Source organism: Zosterops lateralis (genome assembly GCF_965231275.1).
Source record: "Zosterops lateralis genome assembly, chromosome: 2".
NCBI lineage: Eukaryota > Metazoa > Chordata > Aves > Passeriformes > Zosteropidae > Zosterops > Zosterops lateralis.
In genome coordinates this window covers 74893073-74913432 of record NC_139763.1, presented here as the reverse complement: position 1 = coordinate 74913432, position 20360 = coordinate 74893073, and the positions used below count along the sequence as shown (strand labels likewise).

The window sequence follows — 20360 nt, the reverse complement described above, 5'->3', positions numbered from 1 at the left end:
ACATATCTCTCCACCTTATTTGCTTGTGAATTGGAAATTTCCTGCCACTGTGTTCATAAAATCAAAGGAAACAACAGTACTGCTGTCATTGAGGTTGCTGTTTAGTAATGGTAAAGCATAAGCATAGCCTGCTTAAGGAGTAGAGAAGAGTTTCATATCAGAGCACTCTCTCTGTATCCCTGATCCAATTTAAACAAGGATACCTTTAAAATAGCTTAAAATAATGGCAAAGTTTCTGAGAATTTTACAGTATTTGCACACCAGTAGTGGCTTGCTGCAAGTGCAGAAATGTGACAAGAATACTGTACAAAATTATGTCAGCCACATAAAAACAATCCAGGGTCTTTGCTGTTGACCTAAGCTGTAGATTTCAACACAGGTGTCTTTTACAGTTCAGTGAGGTGGCTTGGTGGAGAAATTTGTGGATGAGAGCACCAACACGCACAGGAACAAGCTGTCTGCATTCAACAAGCATCTCTGTAGCAAGTATCTGTTAAGGAGGCAGGTGAGAGAAGGAAAATGTCTCATTTGCAGCCACTTGAGATGTCAGGCATGATCTTTCAGAAAGTTTAGACAAAGCAATGCAATTCTGATTCTGTCCCCAGAGGACATATACTAGTTAAGGCAGAGAAAGTTATTTGTGTAATAAATTAGAGCCCAAATGCGGATGTTGTCAGTATAATCCTTTAATATAAAGCACATTAGCACACCTAGAAGAGACTTGTAATAAGGAATGAAATGTCTTTCCCTCTTTTCTCCACAATAAATTATAGAAAACCATAGTGACACACAGAAAGTGATAATGACAAGAAATCCTTAATTGTAGCAGCAAGAAGAATACACAAAACAAAGCACACTGGAGACAGTAGCTATTAATCTTCTTTAGTATTCCTAGGCAAATCTTTATCATTTTCACTTTGCAAGTGGAAAGTGTTTCTGTGATACTTACAGGTGTAACAAACCTGGAATTCTGAAACTAAAAGGGTTTTTTTAGATTCTGGTAAACATGAAAATTCTGTAATGTATGGAAAATGTTATCACTCTAAATCTCTCATAATTTAAGTGTTTGGGAAAGCTCCCCAACCACCTAGTACTGTCAGGGGAACAGTTTGCAAAACTCAGAACATTTGCTGTATGCAGTGACAGATGCATGACATTTATTTCAGGCACATGGTTTCCCAAACGTGCTCATTGACATTCACTTTATACAGAGAATGTCTGACATCTGTATTTGTACTTACATGAATTGGAAGTTTCATACTCATAATGCTTCTGTGAGAGGAAGAAGATTCCTAATCCTGGTATGAGAACAGGAAGCAGCTGCAGAAACATGTGATGAAGTGACCATAATGCCCATTCCCCATCCCTCTGTGTCATTGCAAGGAGGAGTTAGAGGATCATAAATAAAATTAAGACTGGGAAGAAGGAAAGGGTGAGGGGAAGATGTTTTTAAGATTTAGTTTTACTTCTCCTTTTTCTGCTCTGGCCCATGATGGTAATTGGCAAGTGATCTCTGTCCAGTGATATCCCAACCCATGAGCCTTTCATTAAATTTTCTCTCCCCTCTCCAGCTGAGGAAGGGCATAATTGAGTGACTTTGCTGGCCACTAGAGAGTAAGAGAGTTCATCTTTTGCTCACTGTGCCAAGGCCAGTCCTGCAAGCTCTCTTAAGAGAAGCTGTGGTCCCCATTCAGCTTTTTGTGTTCTCATTCAGCAAAGCAGTGCAATCAGTATGTTGTCCCTTGCCATCTGCTGTCCTACACCTCTCCCTGCTAAGCTTTAGTTGAGCACTTCCAGGGAAATCCAGCCTCTCCGAGGTCTGGAAGAGTTTTTGTCACAGGCTTGGCTGCACCAGGACCTGAAGAACCTCCATGAAGTTAAAAGAAGTCCTCCACATTTTGCAGGTTTCATTTTTTGCCCACCCTGGAACAAGAAATCACCTCATCATGTGCTTTGCTTTAAGCCCAGGGCTGTTCTGAAGCCCCTGTTTTGTCAGGGCAGGACAGTGCAACACATGGTACAGGTTTGCCCAGTGCAGGATCAGGACATCTGACTTGGGGTGCCTTGGTGGTCTTTGGAACGGGACGCTGGAAACAAGGGGGACAGTGACCCCCAAAACAGCCACCTCTGGTCACACCACCAGATGTTTGTCTGTATGTGCCCAGAGCTAAACCAAGTTCTGGTTTAGCTTGGGTCAGAGTAGAAATTCCCACCTCCCTAGTCTTGGGTGCACCGAGGCACTTTGATGACGACTGGGACATCAAGGAGGAGTCACAGGAGAGGCATTGGCATTCACAGCACAGGTCATGATCACGGGCAGCTTTGCTTTTTCCCTTTATCTTCTACACTGCAAATGAATAACCATTTGAGCACATTTGTTATTTCAATAAGGCCAAAAAGGGAACATAATTACTATGAAAACCAGTGCACAAAGAAACCTGTAACATTTAAACCCAACTGTTGACCTTAGAGTTTCATCTCATTATCACTTCCAAGAGATAAAAAGGGGCAAGTGAGTACTGCAGAGGGCAGCTGTGGTGGCACATAATTCTGTGTTGTAAATCTCTGCAATACATTTTGTTAACATCTACCTGCCCTCCTCCCTTGTCATTTTCTCCTTCAGCACTTGATTCCTCTTTGAGCATCTGAAGAGACCCTCTGCCTTTAACCAAAGAAATATTTTGTAACATTTCCAGGCCCTAGAGGATGTCAGAGTACTTTTAACTTTTCTACGGTCTTTGAAGAGATGGCATGCTGCTGGGACCATGCTCTGGCTCACAGCCCTCAGAAATGCCAGGAAAAGCCTCTCTGGTAAGGAATTATGTACTGCATGTTCAACCCAGTGTGCCTGTCCAAGCAGTGTTGCTCAAGCTGGTGTTCCCCATGCCAGAACCTCCTTCCAGAACCAGGACCCACTGGAACTCGCCACCATTGGGCTGCCTAGGAGAGGGACAGCGACACTTTCTGCTGTGAGCCAGCATGAAATGGATCGAAAAAGCTGCTGTGACTCAGCTAAAAGGAAAACCTTGCAGAAGACTGCTGGCATCCAAAAGACTGACAATAAAATCTGACTTTTCTCTCAGACGTGCCAGGTGCTTCACTGCAGACCTGGTGAAGGGAATTTGATCTATTCATACATATGGCAATCAATAAATGATGTTAATCAGCTTGGAAGGCAAGAAATGCTAAATATGACACCAGACACTGCCTAATGCTGCCTCTGCCAGGGAAACAGAGGGAAAGCAGGAAAGCTTTACAGGAGCCACAGGGCCTGCAAAAAATAGATCAGTATTACATAAAGTCCACATTCAATTATTCAGGCTTTGTCTGCTTGATGCATTCGAGCCCCAGGTTAGAATAGTGCTTAACCCTGTGTCCAGTCAGAGCCAGCAGTGGATTTAGAGGCAGCACCTCTGAGCTATCCAGAGTCAGAACAAGAGTACACTGAGTAATCAAGCACAACTGCAGACCTGACTCCTAATTTGTCACACAAGGTCATGATATGGCAGCATTTCAGAAGGACTTTGAAGCAGTTAACTGTTCCTTGCCAGAACACCATACATTCTTAAAGAAAATGAAGCTACAGGCAATGGACAAACTCAACAGCAGCTGCTGTGTGCTCAGCAGGAGTCCAGGCACCAGCAAACACAGGGCCATGCAGACACAAAGCTTCAGAGATGTGCTCTCCTACTTTATTCTACATGAATGGAATCCACATAATCAGAAATAACAGGGAGCCCAGTTCAGTGAGTTAGTCACTGCACCGACACCCAGCAGAGGCTGTCCCTGCCCTTTCTCACAGCAACAACACCGACATCGTGCAGCATTGCACCCTGGAGCTGTTCAGGTCCCACAGTCCAGCCAGGAAAGGGGTGTCCCAGTACTGAAGCCAGCTTAGGCCTTGATACAGGACACGTTTCCTGCTATGTGATATTCATTGAATGTGTGCAAATCAGCCCCTGAACATGCCCAAGAGGGCTCAGTGCTACAGACATGCTTCCTTAGTTGTCCAAATGAAAGAAACCAGTTAGGCCGAGGCTGCTGCTACATGGAGAGCTTGTGCAGCTGAGGAATGAGACCTTCTTTCCCAAGAGCTCTTTGGAAGCAGACTGCAAGCAAAGCACAGGCCAGGTGAATTGTGGTGACAGCAAGCTCCTCTCTTACTGCTCTTGTTCCCCTCAGATTTTCTCCATTACAATATGGGAGCCTTGGAGAAATGGTGACTGTGAGCAAGTTGCCAGCACAGCAGCCTTTAACCTGCACATGGGAGGCAGGCAGGAGTAGGCCAAGCTGTCCTTGAGCTGTCCTCGAAGATCCCACATGAGTTAGGACGGGCACCTCGGTTTATGTGCCATTATTTACAGCAGCACGACCTGCTTATACCATAGATCTTGCTGCACCTGTAGGCGATCAATCAGTGTAACAGGCAATGATGGCTTAGCAGCACTGCCTTCCAGAGGCACCAATAGCCATTCACCCTACAAAAGTCAGCCCATTATTTTAGTTCCAGAAATACATTCCAGGTGTCATGCTCCTTTGGTAGCACAAGAGTTGTATCAAATAAACTGCAGTCATCCTTGTAGGTCCCAGCCAAAAGGGCTGCTCTGAGTCAGCCAGCCCAGCATTAGTTCCCCTCTACTCCAGCCCTGTTCTTCTGAAGTGCATTAAATAAAACTTGCTCCACAGCCAACATTTAGGGGTTGAAAATACCCAGCAGAAAACCTGCACCAAAATTGCCTTCACTTTAGTATTTTTCCCTTTTTTTCCCCTGGGGGATCTCAGGGTCACCCCACCCCCACAAGTCCTGGTGCTACAGGCACAGAGATGTGCACTTGTAGGAATGCAGGTGTGTAGCAGACCTGATCTGGCTGTTTCACCTGGGCTGAAACTCACACCTCACAGGAGCTTTCACACAATACTACAATAAAGAGCTACAGAAATCTGGGTATGGACAGCATGAATTGTGGGTATTTGAGAGTCAAGGAAGAGAAAAATGTCTGTGGCATCCCCACAAACTTTCCAGTTCCCTTTGAGAAAAACATTATTACCACAACAAAGAGAGTAAATTCCAAACTGAAAGAGATATGTCATCCCGCATGGACACCAAAACAGGCAGGACCAAACTTGAGGTAACAGTTTGACTCTTCAGCTTAACTGCTTCATATGCCATTCACTCCCTCCTCCCTGATCCACAATTTTACACAGCAAACAGCTCTGCCTTTCCTGCCCAGAGCTCCATTCCAATTAGCTGTGGACTGCAGGGAAAGCACTGCAGATATATCAATATAAAATGGTCTGAGAAAAGGGAGAACCAGGACCTTTGTCTTTAAAAGCTCAACACTGGCCTTAGTGATTTGCATGGGCAGTATTTTCCCACTTAATCCTCTTCACTGTAATTCAGAGAAGTAAAGCAAACACTCTGCAGAGGTAGCTGAGTTTGGCCATTATTTTGTTAACATATGCACACAGTCCTAGCCACTGTTATTAACTCAATATTCAGTCTTTATTCTGTTATTTTAAAACAGGCAATAGCTGAAGCCTGCATTAAAAATACCTTTCACTGTAAAAAACAAAGAAAACTCCACAGATAGTAAAGGAAGCATCACAGGCTACAACTTTTCTAGAATCACACACCAGTTTCCCTGATCATAGTAACTCTTTTGAACCTTCACACAATCCAGGGATCTGCACACTGCTTCCAGTTCTCCTTCACAGAACACATGGTAATAGCGGTGGAAAACAGGGCTGAGTTCTTGCGATTCTTTGGAGCCACTCGGAACCAACACTGTATCAACACTTTCCTCTTTCTTTTTAGCACCACTTTTCAGGTGCCAGGGAACCAGCAAATCTTGAGAGTGAAAGGAGGTTCTGTTAGTGTGAACAGGCAGTCTGAAGTCTGCTACTGGCTTGGCACCACAGCTTTCATCCTTCAAGTCTTTAAGGAGTTGGTCAGACCATGCTGAGTCTTGGTTGCTGTTATCAGGCTCTTGGTCACTAAATGGTCTCTGGGCTGTGCCAGTATTCATTTCCTTGTCCTTGTTTTTACTACCATTCTTTTCCTTAAGGTATTTAGACTTCTGGTTTTTGTATTCTTGTTCCATTGCCCAGACATAAATGAGTGCTGTTCCACCAGGTCTTAGAAGCCGAGCTAGTTCCCGGATAGTAGCAAGCCTCCGCTCCTGGAAAGGAAAAGCCAAAGTGTGAAGCTAGTACATAAACAAGAAGTCAGGAGAATGAAATGTCAGCAAGTGCTCCTTACCCAACGTACAATAAAACTTGAAAAGAAGGTGTTTTTTCCCACTATTTATATTCATTCCTAATGTAGCTCATCACCGTGTGCAACCCAAGACATTTTCCTAAACACAATTTCTTCATCAAGATATTATTCATGTCAAGCACTGGAAAAGGCTGTCCAGGGCAGTGGTGGATTCACCATCCCTGAAGGTATTTAAAGGACCTGTAGATGTGACACTCAGGGACATGGTTTAGTGGTGAACTTGGAGGTGCTGGGTTAACAGTAGGACTTGATCATCTTAAAGGCCCTTTTTTGCAGCCTCAATGATTCTACTATTCTCTTTCCATTTGAAAATAGTTCTCTGCTGAGCAGGATTTCTTGGACATATCAGCCCATCTGGAAAAGACAGACACCTTTTTAAGAAGGTGATTCAATATTTAAAATCCCAGATTCAAATCTACCGCACCTGATGATGCACAGGCTAAATTTGCAGCTGAAGGGGTCTGATTTACAGCTTAAACACAGGTCTTTTGACCACATGAACCACAAGATATGTCAGCCTTCTCCAAAACAGAGTTCCTTCTATGTTTTTTTACTGGATTGGGAAACATTCACTGCATTTCCATTATGGAAAGATCTGTGGGGCCCCTCTCAGATGGTGTAGAAACTTGTTCCACGGCACAGTTTCTGCCAGGAGAACCTTACCCAGCCCAGAGATATAGCAAACAGGTGAGTAGTCTTCCTTTTGTTTGGAGATGGACAACCAATGCACAGATTAAAAATTGCAAAATCACAAGATCTGCCCAAAAGCTCAAGATAAGAGCTGGGAAACAATGCACCTCTTGACTCCCAAAGCAGAGCCCCCTTCTCCAGTGTCTTTAATTGCAAGCACATGAAAATGAAATCTAAACATAGGACCAAAGCTTCAGAGGGAGCAAGGCCATCTGAGAAGAAGGAGAATATGAATACAAAGTCTAAGAAGCAGCAGCAGCACAACAGCTTAACTCTGCTCTGACAACTGCTTACACCAAATGCAAACCTTGGACTTCTTCCTATTTTGTTCTTGCCTTTGCTTGTACTGCAGTATTAGCAGCTCTGCACAGCAATCCAACAGTAGAGTGGAGCAGAGAGAGGGGTGACTTACTGCTGTTGAGAAGTGGTGGATTACAGCAATAGAGATGCAGGCGTCACAAGAACCGCTGCGGATTGGCACTGACAGGGCATCACAGACAAATGCCTGGAAATGTTTTTCTCCACAAATATCCACCAGGTTTTTGCTGCGATCACAGCCAACCTAGAACAGAAAATATTTCATTAAGCTTTTCATGAGAGGATAATTACAAGACTGGAATATGATTTTCATTTGATGCTTAACAGTAATGGAGTTATTACAGTCTCCTACTGAGGGAACACAGTTTAAAATCAAAACAAGAGCAAATGTGAGAAAATAGCCTTAAGAGGAGTATATAGTTACCAGATAGAGACAAAAAGAAAACAACCCTGATGCTGACTTAAAACAAAGATGAAAGACTAGATATTAGACAGCTCATTTAGCACCAGCTTAAGATGGACCAGGTTTCAACCTAACTTTTCTTCAAAACTCATTCAAGGTGTCTTGCAATGAGCAAAATAAGAGGTGACCAAACCTCAGTATTTCTTTTTATGTCAACTGCCATTTGTAACTTGATGACATTTGAAGTACCCGAACACCTAACTCACAAAAGCTGATCTACAAGTGTAAGCAATTATTCAGTGACTTTGGTGGCATCACTAAAGTATGGCATACAGCTTCACTCATCACCCAGGTTTTATCATTTCACTGCGAGGAAGTGCTCAGATGTCTTTCTCTTACCTCTCAGCATCACGATCCACAAAAAAATTTAGCTCAACATAGTTTTCCAAGGTTCCAAGCTACAGTTTCGTGAAGTGACCTCTAGGACCATTTCAGAATACCTCACCTCATAAAACATTAATACTTTTCCCTCTTTAAATCCATTTGTCAGCCTGCTACGCCTGCCCAGTGTCCATATCAAAGGCAGTACGACAAAACTTACCATCTTTGAAAAATCAGCATCTAGAAATGTTTTTTACATGCTTGCATAAAAACAACAAATCTAAATTGATCAAGGCACCTTCTGAAAGAAACAGTGAGGCATGTGCCACTGTTGGTTTTTTGTCTGCTATGTACATTCAATACTCAAACCAAAGCCCTGCTACCAGGTTGTATATCAAACTTTGCATGTATGAGAATAATAAATTTATTTGTTTGCAATGAACAGAAACAAGTAGATAACAGAGAACAGGTTCAGAATCCTAAATAATTATTGTTGACTGTGTTTATTGCACTTGACACCGAAAGAATATTAAACCATCTTTGATGCAACAAGAATAGCAAACAACTTGCCCTGCTTAATCAACCCAGAAGAGACAACAGTACCACTAAAATTAAAAACCTCTTTTGCAATGATTAATGAAAATATATTTATTTTCCATCATAATTTTTCATTTTATCTCTTCAAATCCTTTTATCTTTCAGCCTACTACCACAGTTTTGAAGAAAACCTGAATTCTCTTCCAGTCTTATTTCATGAAAGCTTACCAGTGAGTGAGCTGCCTGCTACCCAGGTCCCTGATTTTTGATCTGAAGTAAATGAAACAGTTTTGAAAATGCCAGCCTAACAATACAATATAATCCTCCACAAAAACTGTATGTATGTATTATCCTGTCAATTAGCAATAAACAGACCTGAAAAGATCAATCCTAACATTGCTTTCTTCACACTCATTCCTTGGTCTCTCGAATTTACTAAAGCACTGAGTGAATTGCGTTGTTTATGAATAAAAAAAGGAAAGCCTTGTTTACTTGAATGCAAACAAATCCCCATCATTTTACACTGGCAGCCAACTGAAGTGTCTTTAAATTACTCTGACAACCTGCATGTTAGTGATTGCACACCTCATTACCGATACCTTTAACTACTTCTGCAATTAAGACATTGGCTGGCAGCACTTAATAATAAAACTCAAAGGACCAAATTCACCGCCGGCAGAAGGAGGAAGAATAATACTTGCAGCTTCCACTGAAGGCAAGCTTTCCCAGAAAGAATTGCTTTGGTCCTCCACATCTAGAGTGAAAATAATAGGCTGGATAATGGAACACAATCCCTCATTCCCAAAATGACCTTGCAAAGGACTACAATGTATGTTGATGAAATCCAATGAACTAAGAATGACAACAAAGGCATGACTGCCAGATTACAAAGTCCTCATTTGCATCTAAATTATATCAAATATTATAAAGTCAGGTTTACTTGTATTGACATACTTTCTAAAGCAAATGTACATCCAAAGCAAAAAGATGCTCTTTCACAGTGAAAATGGAGACCTTGAAGCAGAACACTTCGAACACACAGCTACTCTAAAATAGGTATTGTAGGGTAAAACTTTACATGGTTTTAAATGTGAACATGACAATAGGTGCTTTGCATATATGCAAAAATGGTGAACACAAGAAGTCACCAGAGATGCCTGGTGCTGAAGCTAGGCAACTTTAGCATCCTTACTAGAATTATCTCTAGGTGATATTTCAAAATAAATATAATCATCACATTCCTGTATTTTCTAACTTACAAGAGACATGCATTCATTAAAAACCAAAATACATTCATTTCAGTCACTTAGAAAACAATACAGCAGCAAAAAGCAGGTAAGTTTAGTGGTGCAATACTAGCTTACAGATGGAAAACTAGCCTGTGGTTTTCATGAGTACAGAAAACATTTACAGCAAGGGGCACAGATCCCAAACTCAACTTTTCCCAATTCCATTACTGACTGATTTTTAAATTCTAAAGCATGCAAACTCTTCATCTACAGAAGAGTTTGAAGGACTGTTTTAATTGAGAACAGGTTATTCTGTAATTAAATATATAATCAAAACATTTAAGCAAATCTCAAAATGTATCTAGACAGCTTTAATTTTTGCCAGTTCATATCTCTATTTTCAATGCTCAGGACAGGATATTTATTGTCTTTGCTGGCATCTCTTCTAGAAGAGTGGAGAAAGGCAGATGAATTACTATTAGTCCAGCATCCAAACCCAAAACAATCTAGTACATCTCTTGGTGAGTCAAGCTGTATGTGTATGTTTTTAGGCTATTTCTTATTATCTATGATTCTTTTCAATCATTTCTTATATCTTGGCTTTCCAAATGAAATTTCTTGCTCAAACTCCACAATTTCTCTTATTTATCTCAAACAGCATAGCTGATTATTCAGCTGAGTCTACCTCAGCACGTCTACCCCTCAGCAAGTTGCTCCACACCTTTCAATATTTCCATAAAGGAGACTGGCTTCTCAGATTTTTTTCTTCAGACATCTGTTCCCACATCCCTGCTTTTTTGGGAAGTACTTCCACTCATCTCTTCATCACTTTTTGTGATGTAAACAGTGGCTCACAGGAGCTCAAGAGTGGCCACTGACAGATCCTGTGACTGAAATTCACGTGGATTTCAGGCATTGATTTCAGTGTATAAGGATAAATATTAACTGCATCCAACTCTTAATTTAAGACAGGAAATCTGTATTAGTATGGAGGCCTGTAACTAGAACCCCAACACACACAAAACTTAGGAAAGGGGCAAAGGTATGTCATCACTCTGGCATACCACACCCTCTCTAGGCACACTGGATAATGCAAACTAGACAATCAAAGCATCCAAAATAAATAAATAAATAAATAAAAAGGCTAAGATAAAAGAGGAGAAGGGAGGGAGGGGAGAAACAAATATAACACCTGTGACTTGTCTAAGTTTGCAGCAGCTCTATACTGGCATCCTGGAAATGGATAACATACACAGTAATGCCATCTTGCTCCTTCATGTTCCCATGCACCTTCACCTCCACCTTTACAGCAAGGAGTAGCTAAAGTAGATTTTATAAAATCTATTTAATGCAGTGTTTTGGTATCAATCATTAGGGGCCAAAAGACACTAATAAATAGCTTGCTTTCTAATGATGCTGCAAATCTGCAAAAGATAAATCCTCTTGCATACTGAAAAACAGACAGGTAAAGACAGATTGAGGTTACCCACCCCTGTGTGTTTTCTTCTAACATTATCTCATTATAACTAACTCAGCCTGGTAGACTTAGTTCATTTAAGTATCTGGGAACATGATTTATTCAGCACATTACAAAGTGATGGACAAAACGACATCTAATTCTGAAATCCAGGCACCGAATGGAATTACGTCGCTCTCCAGAGAAACGCCTTAGCTATAACAGCATGAGAAGCTCGAGAAACCAAATTACATTCCAGCAAACAATTCATCTGAGTCAGGCTTTCAGCATTCCTTTCATGTAGTGTTTTGGTTTTCCACTGCTTGTAGCCAGGGTATCTCTGAAAGCAAAGTGCTATGCCTAAGACCTGGAGTTCATTTCTCTGTGAACAGTAACAGAACCAAGTTGAGCAATTCAGCTTTCATTCTAGTTTTGTGCTGCTCTTGCCCAGTTCCTTCTGAGCTCTCTTCCCAGATCTCTCACCCATTTAATGACTCCTATTCACTCAGAAAAAAGAGCAGGAAAGGTTCATCTCTCTTACCCTTCAATTGCTAAGATATAGTGAACTTACTCTTTACTGATTGGTTTTGTCCTTCCTGCTTTCACCCACTACTAAAAAGTCCTTGGCAGAGGAATCTATTCCCAATCTGTACACACCCAGTGCAACTAAAACCCACTCAACTTTACGCAACCATACCATAGTAAATATTCACTCTCTCTCCTCCCCACACCCTGGAAAAATCAAATTTTTATATGGTTCCAGTAGATCTCACTTTGGGACAGTAATACAGAAAACAGAGGTGCACATCTCAGAGCAAAAGTGGATCTTGCAAGGTCTTGTGAAATATAAACTGCATTACCAATTACCTCTCAATGACACACACAACAGAAATAGGAATGTCTGTATTAAAGCAAATCATTTTGGCTCCTCTATTGCCATATTTTTTTTTCTATCGTCACTATTCTGTCAATTAGAGTCATTTCTTCATACAAAAATAAAACATATCTACCCTATGGCATTTTCAGTTATTTGCACTGAATTTCCTACCAATTTACCAGTTCAATTAAAAATGTAAACCACAATATTGAAAGACTTCAATGACTTTTCATTCACACTGTAGCCCTGTGAGGATTCTGAATGTTCCTGCAGAGACTTACACATCACCACACCTACCTGAACACTGGAAACAAGGAGACAAAGCTGAAGTGCATAGGAATTCATGAGATCATTGCAATAACATCAATGAAACCCTTGTGGTCATCAGGGGAATGGTTAAGGCTAAAACACATTGTTTCATAAAAATAAAAGCTCTGCTTACAGATATGAATATTATGCTTGAAAGCAGCTAAATAAATTCTGCTAAAATAATTCCTCCAAATGAGATTGAGTGGGGAATGAATTGTGGAAAAACAACACTAAAACCATGTCTCTTTTTTGCATTCATTTAAACAATAACAAGGTGGGTAAGACAGAAAAAGTAATCTGAAACTTCTGTTAAATTAAACCTTTCTTCAGCCTCTGTGCTAGCTACATCAGACATGGATTCCACCTCCAGCTGAAACATCCTAATCTGAATTTGTTTGTCATGGAATTGCTGCTCTCTCACTGTCAGAATAACTCATGCTTTAGAGTTTTTTTGCTGTGCATATCTGGACTCGTGCATTTCATTGTCACACAGGACACTCAAGTAGATAAGGTTACATGTAATCACCCAGAGAAACTGAAGCAACTACAATAGCACAGGCCACAGTGGAGATATTTTCAGACAGTACCTGAAGATTAAAACCATCAAGAGAGCTACCTTAGCTGTGATCTACCATTAGCACTGCTACTTAAAGCATAAAAGTGCACAGTAACCTGTAAAGCACATTGCTTGCCTTCAGGAAATGCTTGCCTCAGATTTTCAGTACTTCTGAGACAAAATATCCCAAGCCACAAAGGCATGCCAACAGTGCTTTACCCAATCCCTACACAACTCCTAATTTCACAGCTCTGCTTTATTGCTTCTTTCCCCACAAGAACTGGGCTAAGAGCTCCATTACACTGTGCACAAAAAAGAGAATGTAGAATTTACTAAGTTTATGCCTGGATTTTATGCTTCCAACTAAGGAGGAGTAAATGAGGGAGAAAACTGATGTCCTGCACACAGAGAGCACTCCCTTTATCCCAACGGTGCACCTACATAATACATAAAACATTCTGTAATCCCTTACCCTCAGCTCCATGACTAAACCATGGTAGATGGAATTAACAGCACCTGAGATACCTTGTCCAAAGTCTAAAAACACCTGTAAACATAATACACGCAGGGTTTTCTTTAACCACACTTTGGCTGCTACAGAAAAATAAATCTGGTAGAAAGAAGGAGTCAAATCCATCCTCCTGAGTTCTGTGATGACTTGTAGATGAAAACAACCAAATGCAAAATCTAGAGTCTATCTCCATCTAAGAACCACTAGTTGTCACCAATGGAAAATAAAATGTCAAGGGAGGCCGACTAAATGAAGCAATTCCCAGATTCTGTTTTTCAATTGTTTTAACTGCTTCTTTAATAGTTTCCTCCCTTTCACTGTTATTTTTCCTAGTTTTTATTTCTCATGCAGACACATTTGAAATTAGGTAACTCCTATAGTAACAGAGGACAGGAGCTGGCTTTCCTCTGACTGCCAGCCAATATGTGATCTTTCCCTTCCTTAGCTACTTAACTGTGGGCTACAGAAAACGGACTCGTGCTGGCAATTTCTGAACACAATATATTGCATTAATTTCACTTTGAAAGGCTACCACAAACCTCCACAACTGCAATTTACCAAATCCATTCTAGGACCAGTTGACCTTCATGATACCCTGATAAATCTTTCTCTCTAGTTAGGCTTGCTGATTTTTCTTACAGGAATCAGGACTGAAAGACTAGAAGAATGAAATGTACTGAAATTAATACGTAGGTTACAGCAGTCAGGCATAAAGATGTCTACTTATTAACTGGTTGATGTTGTTCTAGCCCATAAGAACAAGAAGGGAGATAATTTACTAACACAACAGCATTGTAAATAACAACTTATCTTTTTTAGCTGAATATAAATAACAGGACAGAAGCTCCTGAAACAGATAAACAGCTCCAAGTTTTATTAACAATAATGAATGCTTTGCCTTGCATAGAAGTTTTGAAGTCTGATGGATTCCAAAGTGTTTCACAGGACAAACACGTGAAAGAATCAGACAATCCTGCAACAGGAGGGAGCAGATAACATAACAGACGCTTCTCTGAGATTTCTTTTGGGTTAAAACAATGGTAAGTTTGACTCTTTTTTATTTCCCCCAAAAAGGTCTTTTAAATATTTGCAATGAAAGTGACCTCTTGGTTCATGTTTGCATATACTTTCTCTTTCCCTGATAGGAAGGGAGAGAAGTAAAACCAGACTAAGTACAGACCGCAAGACAGTGAAGGAGAGAAAATGAGCAAGAATTATGTCAGAACTGTCTAAAAATGAAGAAAAGGGAGTGAAAGAAATCTGTACCAAAGTTGAGATCTCCCTGTGAATTTTATGTTGGCATATTTACTGGGCCTGTGCACAGAGCCAGAGGTGGAACAGCCAAACCTGACGTCATTCAGAAACAAGATGTGTCACCAGCCCACAGGGAACTGAAGAGGTCATGAAAAATAGTGTTTCCCATGGAGATTTCATCGACCCACCAAACAAATGAAAAATTTGTTAAAAGCATTCAAATTGCCCAATCATTTAATAAATTTATTCAACAATGACAAAAAAGGCTAAACCATCCATTACAATTTTTCAATCCATTGCACCCACTACTATTTTTGCTAACATATTTTTAATTACAAAGCAGAAGTGGCTTTGAAAAAAATAAAAAGGTAATGCACATAATGAATACATGTGGAAACTTTAGACAATTGGTAATTGATCTTGGATCAGGAAATAGCTTTCTGTTCTTGGCATTCTTCCAATGCCAACCTGAACCTCCAGCATGCTAAAAGTGTATGATTAAATAAACACCAGGACCAGTGAAAACAAATGACAGTAGCTACTACTTACCATGTACAAATTCTCGTTGATGCCGAGGTACTTCCCGTTACCACAACCAATATCAGCCACTATTGACCCTGCAGGCAGGGACCTAAGAAACTCTGTGATTTGGGGCCATGGGCTGTGCCTGGTACTGCTGAAGTGTGTGGCAATCTCTTCATACACCTTGTGTACATATTCTTGCTCCAGCTTTGAGGCCTCCATCTCATTCTGGGGAAATGAAGGTTGCACCGGTCTCTGCTGTCCTTTCTGGCTGTCACAGACAGATGGGTAAACTAGATACAGTAACAGATACAAAATATTAATTTTTAAAGTAATTCCTCATTGATTAAGCATACTCAGTAAAATTGAATTACAAGTGAAATAATAAAATGCAAAAAATGCTTAATTTCTCCTTTACCTTTTAAAAACTGAAATGCAGGTCAAACTACAGAAGTGTTTGATGACCTGAAAATAAATAATCAGCCCACTTGTGCCAGAGGCTGTTTGCAGTGATCATTAATCTGCTACATTAATGATGTTTATGTTCTCAAAACTGAGATAGTGCCCCCAGTGCCAAAGACCACGACATCATTACAATTCACCCTCTGAAATTCTGTTCTAAGGGCATAAATGGACTTCAGTTCCACGTAATCATTGAGCCACCTGTCTATTATTATCTCTACTGCCCAAAGGCACATTACATGGCTCTGTCACAGCAGATATGACTGCTTCTCCTTCTCTAATGTACCTATTTTCTCAAAATTACAGGCCTCCTCAAAAAAAAAAAAAAAAAAAACCCAGAAAAAACCAAGAAACAAACTGATCAAAAATGAGGAAAACACTTGAAGAATAGTAGTTATTTCTATTTTGTTATATTATTAAGCACTTGAAATGCCAATGAAACACAAGACTCCAGATTACACTTGCCTGGCTCTGGAGCAAGCCAAATGCCTTCCTGTATAGAGAAACTCCAGCAACCACATGAATGCAAACAATTCAAGCCATATAATATGCTATGAACCATCCAGGAACAGCTATGACAACTTCCAAAATTACCCACAGGAATCAAATGATTTTCTCAAAACAAAAAGAGCTACCTATAGGTGATAAATAACAATTTTGACTTGAAGGTTGTCTCAAAACACTTACTGCAATTGCAAGGGCTTCTCCTCACTTTCCTGAATGTAAATGATGTCCTTGTTTCCCTTCGATTTAATGTTAAATCTCCAACATCAGCAGTGATTGCTCTAACTTTGTGCCCAAGTTCTTCTGATGCTTGAATAACATCATATTTTCTGGGTGTGATCCTAAAATAAAGCAACACAAAATAAAGGAATAATTCAATTTGCATCAAAAAAACCCCAATCCATCTTTGTAAGAAGGCAACCCTTACATCCTATTTAACATACTTCTGCCTCTCAGTTTTCAACTTATTCAATTTAAGAGAGAAAAGAGATGACACATAAACTAATGACATGAATTAAAATGTTGTTTAATTGCATGTAATTATATTTCCCTTCCCTCCCTCCATTTTCTTCCATAAAGTTTGATTGTTTATTTGTCTAGTACTTCTCTATATATTTTTAAAATATATTTATTTTTGTCCTGGTTTTGGCTGGGATAGAGTCAATTTTCTTCTAAGCATCTGGGCTAACAGCAGCAGAGCTGTGTTTTGGATTTAGTACTAGGATAATGTTGGTAACACACTTATGTTTCAGTTGTTGCTAAGCAGTGCTTACTCTAAGTGAGGACTTTTCAGTTTCCCATGCTCTGCCAGTGAGGAAGGCACAAGAAGCTGGGAGGTGGCATGGCCAGGACAGCTGACCCAAACCGGCCAGAGGGATATTCCACACCACAGAGCATCCTGCTCAGTGTATTAACTGGGAGTGGGCTGGGAATCAGTCAGTGGGTGGTGAACAACTGCATTGCACATCTCTTGTCTTTTTTGGGTTTTGCTCCTCTCCCTCACTTCCTTTCATTACTCTTGTAAGGATTTCCCAATGTCAAAAATAAAATGCTGCACACCCTCTTGTTCAGCACAGAGTGGTTTTACTATTGCAGTGCCAAGAAGAGAGTTTTGCAAGGTTATCCAACCAAATATGAAACACATCAGTAATGAACTTAATCAGAAAAGTCAGAATTTTACTTTCACCTATGAGTCAAAAAGAGAATACATCTTTACTCCTTCTTGACAACACTGCATAGCTTATTTCTAAATCATGTGTTTCCCTTTCACAGAGAACTGAACAAAAATGCTTTTCCTGTGCACTTTGTTAATGGGGTCAAAAAAAAGTCTCTAATTCCTTGGCATCCAAGCATACACAACAGAAACATGTCCATATTAGTTTCAAAACTGACTCTTGTGCTCTTATAATTTGACTTCTGAGGTGTAGATAAAAGGCATCACAAATGTTATTAAATACATCTTGACATTATATATGCAAGTGAATTAGTTACAACTTCTCGCTGGATGATTTTAATTTTGATTACAATACGATGTTCCAGTGACACAATGCAAAGCTTACTCCAGTTGAATATCTTGACCCACTACTGCTTTTAACAACATATAGAAAAACTGCACTTAGGAAAGGTGGACAAGAACCAGCACCGGAACCACTTGTACCTGAGTAGGAAGGTCTGGCATCCTCATTTTCAATGTAGTTTATTCATTGCTTCTCAAAACACAACCATCACTTAAAGGAACAAGGGAGTTAAGTAATCATCTCATTCCACATTTTAATAGACAGGTACACTATTCCACCTTCGCTGGCTGCTAGCCAGTACTGCAAGTGCCCAGCATGCACCATTCTGCCTCCTGGGAGTGTGGCTGCCCAGGGCTGGCTTGGAAGGAGCAGAGCTGATAGCCCTGAAGAAAGTAGAGGCCTCAGAGAGGGTGAGCCCTCCTTCCCCTGGGAGCTGTGTTTAAATGGAGGCTGTCTCACTGGCCCTTGTTCCAGTTACAGCCTCAGATGCATCCCCAGCTCTGTCTGTGCATGGCCTCTCCTTTGACCCCAGGCTGGTGTTCCAACCTGGCCTCAGCATGGCCCATGGAGCTGCCTGATGCCTGGGGCTGGGGACTGCCCACTGGCTTCCCTGGCCAGCAATGTCACTGACATGGAAACTGCACTGTGTCCTCAGAGCTGTACATGACCTTTCCAAAAGACAACTGACGGTATTTGACAGGACAGCATAAGACACTTACAACGCTGGTACCCGTATTCAGTCCTGTATATCAAACAACAAGGGAGTTCACTGCCCTGGGCTTCTGTAATGGTGCTTTTTACAGCTATTTAATTTAACGAGGGAATATACAGGAATATATGAGACCTCTATAAAATTAATAACATAAAGGTTATCAGGGAGTTCGTGTTCATCCTGTTTTCATAATACATATTAACCAGCAAAATTAAAAGGCAGAAAATTTTCTGCCAATAAAAGGATTTGGTGTTTAATTTACACAGAATGTAATTAGGGTCTCCAATTGACTGCTGAACCAGTGACGGCTTAGGTGAAATAAAAGAAGAAATGCTTACTATGGGCATTTCTGTCCAATACAAGGTTGCCATACGCTCCTGACAGGTTTTACTGTCACACCCAGAGTTCACCAAGGTTTTAGCCTTTTGGCCAATTTCAGCACTCCAATTGGAAGTATCTCCCAGTGGTGCATGATTTAAAAAGCATGTATTCAAATTCTACAGTAAGCAAAGCCCCAAGACATATTTCAAGAAATTTCTTTGCAGCATCCCAAAACTGCTCAATGCAGTCTTACCAGCAGCTAAAGTGTCCCTAAAGCAGCTGGGAACAGCTCAGGAAGACTCCCCTCTGCCACCCTCAGGCTCTCAGTGCAGGGGAAGTCAATCTCTTACACTAACCCTTCTCTCAAGCCTTTGGCATATGTGATCCAATGGGAAAAGTTGTGGGCTGAAAAGAGAGAAAGGGAATGGTGACACTAATTGCACTACAATCAATTCTTTGCCAGCTCAGAGTCATTGAGAACTTTCACACTGCAGATATGAGAGCAATTTCTGACTGAAACTTTACTTGTGACAGCAGCAGGAAACTACACCTTAGGGACTGGCAATTAGCTTCCTAAATTCCTAAGTTTTTCAATTTAACCTAAGCAGCATCTGAGCAGCCAAGTGAATTTGTATATTAATTATAAAATTTGATTTCTTTCAAATGATTTTAAACACGGACTGTCATTAAAAAAGCAAACAAACAACATTTATTAGTCCTCCATTACCAGCAATGCAGGGACTCTTATACATACCCATGTGTCCACAGGTATCTGGATTCTCCAGTCATCACCAGTAAACTACATCGGGGCAACATAATTGCCACTGTATGGCCATCAGGGTGTTTGAAATCCATCACAATCTAAAAAGAAACAAAACCAATCACCATGAATGAGCATGACTCATAGAGCTTCATATACAAGCCAGATATTCTCAAGTCCAAGGTTTGTTTGTCTCTCTAATGCATTCAACCGAATACTGCGATGAAACAGCTACATCTATCCTAGCAATGCAAGTCTCCAGGTCTCCTGTCCTAAAGCTCCCTCCCTTTCAGCACTAATTTCTGCCAGTCACAAATATATAGTATATAGAGATAATTAAAATTACATACCAATTTTTTTCACAATAAAAGCATTGTGAGAACAATACCACTGTTCAATCTCTGTGTGTACCTGTGAGGCAGGAAAGGGCTGCCGTCTCTCAACTAAAGGCAGCTGCCTGACAGGAATAGAGGGCTCATTTGCTGTATCTCAAGCATCTGAAAGTTATGTACCTGGACTAAGGCCATCAGCTACTGTCTTTTTGTGATGTCTACACAGAGAGACAAGTTTCTCCACAGGGTTATTCATTCTAGTGTAAAATGTAGAGCTAAGTGATGTGGAATGACCCTATGCCCTCTGGAACTTCCTATCCATTCACAGTGGATGAGCTGAGACAATTAGCTCAGTACATACATAACATTGAGATATGCAGTATTAGGTGAGAGAAATCATTTCTAACCTGCCCATAAACTTGGAGATTTGAA

At 40.6% G+C, this 20360-nt stretch overlaps 1 protein-coding gene across 2 annotated transcripts in view; it reads right to left on the bottom strand.

Annotated features, from left to right (window-relative positions):
* Nucleotides 1-3333: 3333 nt before the first annotated feature.
* The window catches only part of ALKBH8 (alkB homolog 8, tRNA methyltransferase), a 46206-nt gene continuing 29179 nt past the window's right edge, over nucleotides 3334-20360 (bottom strand). For both annotated transcript variants that reach the window (XM_083854310.1, XM_083854311.1), the window contains 5 exons: nucleotides 19591-19697; nucleotides 16470-16627; nucleotides 15348-15613; nucleotides 7380-7529; nucleotides 3334-6179 (listed from right to left, as the gene is read on the bottom strand). In XM_083854310.1, coding sequence (XP_083710436.1) covers nucleotides 5610-6179; nucleotides 7380-7529; nucleotides 15348-15613; nucleotides 16470-16627; nucleotides 19591-19697 — 1251 coding nt within the window. In that variant the 3' untranslated portion in view covers nucleotides 3334-5609. The remainder of the gene's footprint in view (nucleotides 6180-7379; nucleotides 7530-15347; nucleotides 15614-16469; nucleotides 16628-19590; nucleotides 19698-20360) is intronic.